General features: G+C 46.2%; 1 protein-coding gene across 1 annotated transcript in view; it reads right to left on the bottom strand.

The window, feature by feature from the left end:
- Positions 1-7245: 7245 nt before the first annotated feature.
- fign (fidgetin) overlaps positions 7246-8448 on the bottom strand; it is a 23110-nt gene continuing 21907 nt past the window's right edge. Inside the window, exon 3 of the mRNA XM_030343962.1 lies at positions 7246-8448. This exon is cut by the window's right edge and continues 1076 nt beyond it. Within this exon, the coding sequence (XP_030199822.1) occupies positions 7450-8448 (999 nt within the window). The 3' untranslated portion in view covers positions 7246-7449.

Here is an 8448-nt window from a genome sequence, read left to right as displayed (position 1 = left end):
CGGGCTGATAAACTACAGGTGAGTCCGGGCTGATAAACTACAAGTGATTCCGGGCTGATAAACTACAGGTGAGTCCGGGCTGATAAACTACAGGTGTGTCCGGGCTGATAAACTACAGGTATGTACGGGCTGATAAACTACAGGTGAGTCCGGGCTGATAAACTACAGGTGAGTCCGGACTAATAAACTACAGGTGAGTCCGGGCTGATAAACTACAGGTGAGTCCGGGCTGATAAACTACAGGTGAGTCCATTGAGTGACGATATCCAAAGGAAACGGTCTTCTCTGAGGAGGATAGAAGGAGTTTACGAGGGTGAGTTCCTCAGGTAGAAAAGGACTGCCTCCCGTTCCATCCTATCTTCAGGGGGTTTCCAGAGCAGCTCCAGTGGGTTTTACAGCCTCGTCTCACACATTGTATTTAAAAGCTTCTAAACTGAACTCTTAGAAGAGTAACCGCCCGCCGCCCTGAAGGCTGATTCTAATGAATAGTGTCTGGGAGAGATGGACCACAGTGCTGGTGATGCTAATCAAGAGAGTGTCTGGGAGAGATGGACCACTGTGCTAGTAATGCTGAACCAGGAGCTAATGTGGCTGCAGCGTAATACCACGTTTCAATTAATAAAAACATTATTTCGTTCCATCCCCCATAAGATGGAGATTAAAATGACTTCAGGGCCGAACTACTTACAGTTCTTTACGTGTCTTCTCTTCCTCTCTCTCTCTCACTCTCTCTCTCTCTCTCTCTCCCTCTGTCTCTGCCTCGGTCTCTCTCTCTCCCTCTGTCTCTGTCTTTCTGTCTCTCTCTCTCTCTCTCTCACACACTCTCTCTCTCTCCCTCTCTCTCTCTCTCTCTCTCTCTCTCTCTCTCTCTCTCTCTCCCTGTCTCTCCCTCTGTCTCTGCCTCGGTCTCTCTCTCTCTCTCTCCCTCTCTCTCTCTCTCTCTCTCTCTCTCTCTCTCTCTCTCTCTCTCCCTCTCTCTTATTTTGCTTCTCTCTGGTTCTGTATCTTGCTCACTCTCATCGACAACCATGTAATATGGTTGAACATACAGCTCTACTAAACACACACACAAACACACACACCCACGCACGCACGCACGCACGCACGCACGTACGCACGCACGCACGCACACACACACACACACACACACACACACACACACAGACAGAGTAAGGGGCAGAGGGGAGGTTTGTGGGCACTCAGGAGATAAAACTTTACATGTTGCTCCCAATTAGTCCAGCAGTGACCAAGCTCAGCAGAGAGGGGGGGAGGGGGGAGACAGAGAGAGGGAGGGAGGGGGGAGGGAGGGGGGAGACGGAGAGGGGGAGGGAGAGGGGGAGACAGAGAGGGGGAGGGAGGGGGGAGACAGAGAGGGGGAGGGAGGGGGAGACAGCGAGAGGAAGGGGGAGACGGAGAGAGGGAGGGAGGGGGGAGACAGAGAGGGGGAGGGGGGGACAGAGAGAGGGAGGGAGGGAGGGAGCAGATAGAGAGAGGGAGGGAGGGGGGAGGGCAGAGAGGGAGGGAGGGGGAGACGGAGGGAGAGGGGGGTAGTGGGGGAGAATCAAGCTTACAGGGAAAAACTTTAATGTGTAAGAAAAAGAAAGAAGAAGCACGGAGCAGAAGCTGAGAGGAGAGCGCTGGTGGACGGCCATTAGAGAGAGAGGAGAGGGCCTGGAGCCCTGGGGGTGAGACGGGCCTGGAGCTCTGGGGGTGAGACGGCCTGGAGCTCTGGGGGTGAGACGGGCCTGGAGCTCTGGGTGTGAGGCGGGCCTGGAGCTCTGGGGGTGAGACGGGCCTGGAGCTGGGGGGGTGAGACGGGCCTGGAGCTCTGGGGGTGAGACGGGCCTGGAGCTCTGGGGGTGAGACGGGCCTGGAGCTCTGGGTGTGAGACGGGCCTGAAGCCCTGGGGGTGAGACGGCCTGGAGCTCTGGGGGTGAGACGGGCCTGGAGCTCTGGGGGTGAGACGGGCCTGGAGCTCTGGGGGTGAGACGGGCCTGGAGCTCTGGGGGTGAGGGGGGGGGGGGGTCCTCTGGCATTGATGGATTGCATTCTGGCAGTGGCCGGCGTCCGTCACCAGCGATTACTGTGTAATTAAACCTTATTTCTGGACTCTCCCAGCATAATTACTGCGTGAATGTAACCATCATCTAAAAGCTATCCACCAACCAGGCTCAGCGTGGAGCCCGGCGGGCGGCGGCCGCTGTCAGATACAGACGGCGAGGAGAGAACTGTCACTTTTAATAAGGGACGGGAATTAAACCAAACACTACGCTTATTACGGAAAAATTAGTCTTTCAAGAGTGTGGTATTTGCATAATGTATCCCCCTCTCTGCCTGACCACCACACCGCGCCTTTCCTCACATTTAAATAGATTGCACATTTAAGGCTACTTAAGGAAAATTATCACTTTGCATATTTTAATTGTTACGGAGGAAGTGATTTGAGAGAGGTCCGCGGCTCATCCTCTTGAGCCACGCCGGGCGCTGCCGTCTGATTGGCCGGCCGGCGCTGCGGCTCCGCAGATAACCCGAGGTCGACCACTCCGCTCGTCAGAATGCAAATGAGCGGGAGCGCGGACGAGTGCAGTCTGATATTTACCAAAGACGTGCTAATAACCAGAGTGTAATTTGTTTGACTCAAGTCGGTACATTTCTCTGCTTATCAGCGCTGGTAATTATTGGAGGATTTTAAGCACCGATTTTTCTGGTCAAAGGAACAAAATAAGCAAATATTGGAGAACCAAATAAGTATTGGAGCGGCAGTAAATACACAGCTTCTTGAATATCCTGAAGGTAGACATTAGTTACTGTGAAAAATATTCATATCAGGCATTTTGTCCTAACTAGAGTTAAAGTCTGACAGGGGGAAATAGCCTTTTTTTTATCTATATGTACTGTATATATATGTATATATATATATATATATATATATATATATATATATATATATATATATATATATATATATATATATACACAGTACATATATGGAACATGGGAATGCATATACATTAGTTATTTTAGGGTATCTAAAACAACACTATACTGACGTGGAAAACTGTATTTTAAGGGACTGCTCTTCTAGCAGAGCTGCTGGACACGTGATCATCCTCTTGCTGCTGACGTGACTCACAATCGAGGAAAAAGGAACAATCCCTGACACTGGCAATCGCTCTGTGACTTTAGCCTTTTATGCTAATTGTGCAGCTTCCCACACACACACACTGGACCACCAGCGTCTACTTAATAGCCCTGTAATACGGAACGGTTTGCATAACCGCTTCACATTAAACACGGATTGGTGAAAAGATGAACCCATGTGATTATCTCAGGATTGGATAAATTATCATAGCATTAAAAAGCAGATATCACAGCCATATCTCGTGGGTCATTTGTTGAAGTAAGTAAGTAAGTATGAAGCTGTGCTGCCTTGCCCATGGGTTCATAAGGCCTCAACTTACAACAGAAACAAAGAACACACGCTTCACCTTTTGAAAGAAAACATCTTTAATCTGAATTTCAATGAGCTTCTTATGAAGCTTTGAATAGATGAAAATACATAGACGTTGTAAGTATGGTTTTTAATACACACATATAAACATGGATGTGGTGCCATTTTGTATCAATACTGTATATCATTAGCAAATGCACATTAAGAACGGATATGTGCAAGTGCATTCTCTGTACATTTGTATGAACAAGTAAAAATTCTAATTATGTTTAGTGGACACACATTCACGTTATCATGCATACCACGGCCACTTACTGGATTTCAACCAATTCATTACAGACTCGCAATGGACTGCATGACGCCTTGCAGAAGTCAACACTGTGTTGTTCATAAACTCAACTCAGGGTGATCTTCATTCTACTACCTCTCTTTCAGTGTCAAGACTGCAACTCAAGCTTTTTTCACATTCATCCTTTTTTTCATTAAATTACATTCAAAATGGTAGCACGTAAGTACTATATGTAGGTTATGTAGCAATGAGGTAGAAATGGTTGTAAAGAATTGTAATTAACACAAAACCAAAACAGTTAATTCTAACGCAAACCCAAAGTAGTTTCTGTACAAAAATGAACAAACTGAGACCCCAGCAGATTTTGAAAAACAATTCTAGTGTCAATCTTCCTTTTTCTGCCCATCACAATCTGCCTTTTACATCGATTTTCAGGAATTACTCGACCAGGCATATCACCAGTATATCATGCATATACACTGCATTAGAAATTTGCACATTTACCACAAATACTGGTTTGGCCACTCCCACACTTTTTTTTACTGTTATTGACAATGATGACTAAAATAACCAAATGTTTAAGCAAAGAAGATCCTTTACCTCAGACCATTGTGAGATACTACTACTCATAATAAAATAATACCATTAATAATACTGAGCCACTTGGCTCATGACCTTTAAAGCATACGTTTTTGGATCAACCCATGAGACCATATGAGCTCATATTAGTCTAGAAGTCCCACTTCCAGTGTAATACATATATAAAATACAACATCACTGTATTCCTACATTGATCCTTTTTGTGTGCACATGTTCACAATCTTAGCAGATTTAAAACAAGCAACTGAGACATGTCAGCAGATATACATGTACCACAGACAAGGAATAGTAATAGTTGACTGTCCTGTCAGATCACAATCGAGATGAATGCTGTGACCTGTTTTAAGACCAGCTGAAGAGTGTTGGCACACTTGTGATGCAGAAGGAAATATGTTAACCTCATAAATCATATCTCCATTTCATCAAAGCTGCCTTTCAACTTTGGTTTCAAGAGACGCCTTCAATCGAATGATAAAAGATACACAACTAATTGACTACACTTTCCAGAGCAGCATGAATCCCATTTACAAAGAGACAGCGATGGTCTTAACAGGATGATCCCAGAGGGTTAAAGTTGGGGGTTCTGCTCAAATAAAGGTGAATGTCATGAGCGGAGAACATCTCGGTTTCATTTCACGCACAATAAGTTATGCTCTCTCCGCTGCTACATCAGTTGTGTGAATGTGCTTTGAGTTCAGCAGTTGAATATAATGTGCAACTATAAAATTATAATAGCTGATAATTCAACAAGCTAGCATGTGATCTGTGTTAATAGTTCCACTGTAAGCCTAGCCTGTTTAGTTTAACCAGCTAGCATGTGATATGTGTTAGTTCCACTGATAGCCTAGCCTGTTTAACTATCTGGCATGTGATCTGTGTTAATAGTTCCACTGTTAGCCCAGCCTGTTTAACTAGCTAGCATGTGATCTGTGTTAATAGTTCTGTGTTAAGCTGGTGGATTGCAGGGCTTCACTTTCACATTTTAAATTGACATAAATAAATTAAAAGGGAATGCATATTACTACTGAGTGGTGTTTTGCAACAAATTCACTTTTGTTATTCAATGATTCCTCATGCTCAAACATATTATTTACTAATTGTTACTAAATGATGTGTTAGCATTCCTACTTTTGCCTGAAAGCCTTTTTTGTAGGACATCAGAAGGTCAAACCTTGTGAGGTGATGTCATTCGTGGAATTAAAACTCATGCATTTTTACATTCAGCAGAAAAATACAGAGCTGACCTTTACCTTCAATATGTAAATAACCGGGGTTAATGACATGTTAATAACCGGTGTTAATAACATGTTAATAACATGTGTGCCAGGTGTTCCAGTGAGCCTGCAGTACGTAACATTGGCAGTGTTCAGAGGGCACAAACACAATGGAGTCAACATCGCAGTGCTGCTATCCATTTCAAAAGCCTTTCTTCAGTAAGTCACTCCAGGTATTAACACATCCTTTGTTCAATCTATTCAACTGCATATCTATGAGACGTAACAGATTGACTTCAAAGAGACCTGTTTGTTCACCTTGGGCTCTGGCCAAGAAAGGATGGACTGCACATTGTACATTTATTGGCATTGCCCCTTTAAGTGCCATGCTTGGAAGTATAGTGGGATGGTGGCCCTTATTCAGAACATTAAAGCTAGAAATAAGATGTACACAAAAATTATTGGATTTTGGTCATGGTCTTTGATCACATTTTTTTTCCTGCGTTCACAAATGTTCTTTTCAGAGATAAAGTACAAAGTGAGGTAGAAAGGAGCCAGGCAAAGCAGAATCCGGAGGTTTCATTAGCGATTAAACAGCAGCAGGAAGGTTGCTTGGTATAGCTTGGGGGCGCAGCCTCTCGCAGCCCGACTGGGCTGGTCTGTACCCCTCGGTACCCCGCTTCTCTCTCGGCCAATGGGAGAACCCAACAGAGGAAAACACGCATGGGTTTGGATTTCAAAATTGGAGAGTTGGTCTCAAGGCTCGTATTCAGTCTATTTTATGGCTCCATTCTTTTCATTTAAAGTAAACTATTGTATAGGGTTAGTATATATAAATAGGGTTAATACATCAATCCTTAAAATGAATAAAAGCAAAACACAGATTTTGCCATTGAAAAACAGTTACGATTTAAACTCATACATACATAGTCATGCCCCCACTGTTTCACCGTCAGCATTCAGAGGTACAGCCATCAACCACGTAGCACAGGTTCAACAGCAACCAGAAGGGTAGGGTTGAGGTCCTGTCACAGTCACCTTCCTGAGTTGTTGTTTCTAGCAGAACATCACGTCATCTGAAAGAACTTCTCTTTTTAACATTAAGTCAAACAATTCAATAGATATTGATAGCAAAAACAGTAAACATGTTTTTTTTATTCAAAGGTGTGTTGTAAAATTGATTGTTTTTCACTGCCAGGGGAGGGTCTGGGGTGATGATGATGTTGATGGTACTGCAATACTGATCACACACATCCAAAACGGTATCCCGACTAAAAGAATATGCTAGGATTCAGATTAACAACGCCACATTAGTTTCACAGAGACCACAAAACAGACAACACTGCAGAATTGTGTTCTTATGTTGAAAGGAAAAGAAAAACAAAGCACATTTTGTTTAGTTTTAAAGCTTTTTCATATTCACACATCACCAATAAAGATTGTGATGCAAAATAAAGTTACAAATTGGAGCAGCACCTCAGGCACTTGATGTAACTAAATGGACCACACCAGAACAATATATATACACATACACATATATATATATTCACATATATATATATAAATATATATATATACACATATATATATGTACAAATATGTATATATACATATATATATATATATATATATATATATATATATATATATATATATATATATATATATATATATATAATTCCAAGAAAACAAAAACATGACCTTAATAGAATTGAATCTGTCATGCTCATCTCAGTGCCAGTACACGCCCTTCTCTCTGATTTTTTAGACAAGATTCTTTCAGAGTCATAAATTCATAATTTTCTTATCTCAATGACAATCCACAAACAAAAAAACACTAACCGTCATTTTAGGAGCGATCGACACAAATTGTGCCATGTTAGTCTCCTGGTGTTTCATTGACTGCAGCCAAACGCTTTGTTCCACTCGGTGTACTTGTCCAGGTCTTTTTGTGATACGCTCGGTTGGAATTTACAAAATACATTGTCGAAGTCTTGGTAGGAAACGGGCCTCATCTGGCCGGGGTGCAGCGTGGAGGCGTCGGAGGCCGGCAGGCCGTGCAGACAGCCCAGCACGGCCTCCTGCCCCAGCTGGGCCACGTCCTGCCCCGAGAAGCCCTCGGTCCTCTGGACCAGCAGCGCCCGCTCCTCCTCGCTGAGGCAGTAGCCGTGGGGCGCCAGCAGCTGGCCGATGATCTGGTGGCGTGCTGCGCTGTCGGGCAGCGGGACGAGGAGGCGCCTGGTGAAGTACCTCCTCAGGGACTCTGGGATCTGCTCCGGCTTGTTGGAGGAGCAGACCACCAGGACGCGGTCCGCTGGCGAGCTCAGGACGCCGTCCAGCTGCAGGAGGAGCTCGCTCTGCAGCCGGCCCGGGGAGCCGTCGTCGGGCCGCGGGCCGCAGAGCAGCAGGTCCACCTCGCTGATGAAGACCACCGCCGGCTGGCGACAGCGCGCCACCAGGAAGGACGCCTGCAGGATCTGGTCCCCCTCGCCCAGCCACTTGGTCACCAGGGCGGCGCCGTTGAGCCGCAGGAAGACGGCCCCCAGCTGCTGGGCCATGCAGCGGGCCAGCAGGCTCCGGCCCGTGCCCCGGGGCCCGAACAGGAGCAGGCTGCGGGGTAACGGGGACCGGCCGCTGAACAGGTCCGGCCGCAGAGCGGGCCACAGGACCTGGTCCTTGATGGCGGCCTTGGCCGTGTCCAGACCCGCGACGTCGCCCCAGTCCACCCCGGGGCCCTGCTGCAGCACCTCGCTGGTCACCACGGCGACCAGCCCGGCGTCGCTGCACTTCAGCTGCTCGGCGGCCGCGTGGCGGGAGGCGTGGGACGGGGGCGGCCGGCGCTCCTCGCTCTGCTCGCTCAGCGCCGCCGCTCCAAACTTTCCGTAGGATTCTTC

This window comes from Gadus morhua, chromosome 20 (genome assembly GCF_902167405.1).
Source record: "Gadus morhua chromosome 20, gadMor3.0, whole genome shotgun sequence".
Lineage (NCBI taxonomy): Eukaryota > Metazoa > Chordata > Actinopteri > Gadiformes > Gadidae > Gadus > Gadus morhua.
This window is presented reverse-complemented; position numbering and strand designations above follow the sequence as displayed.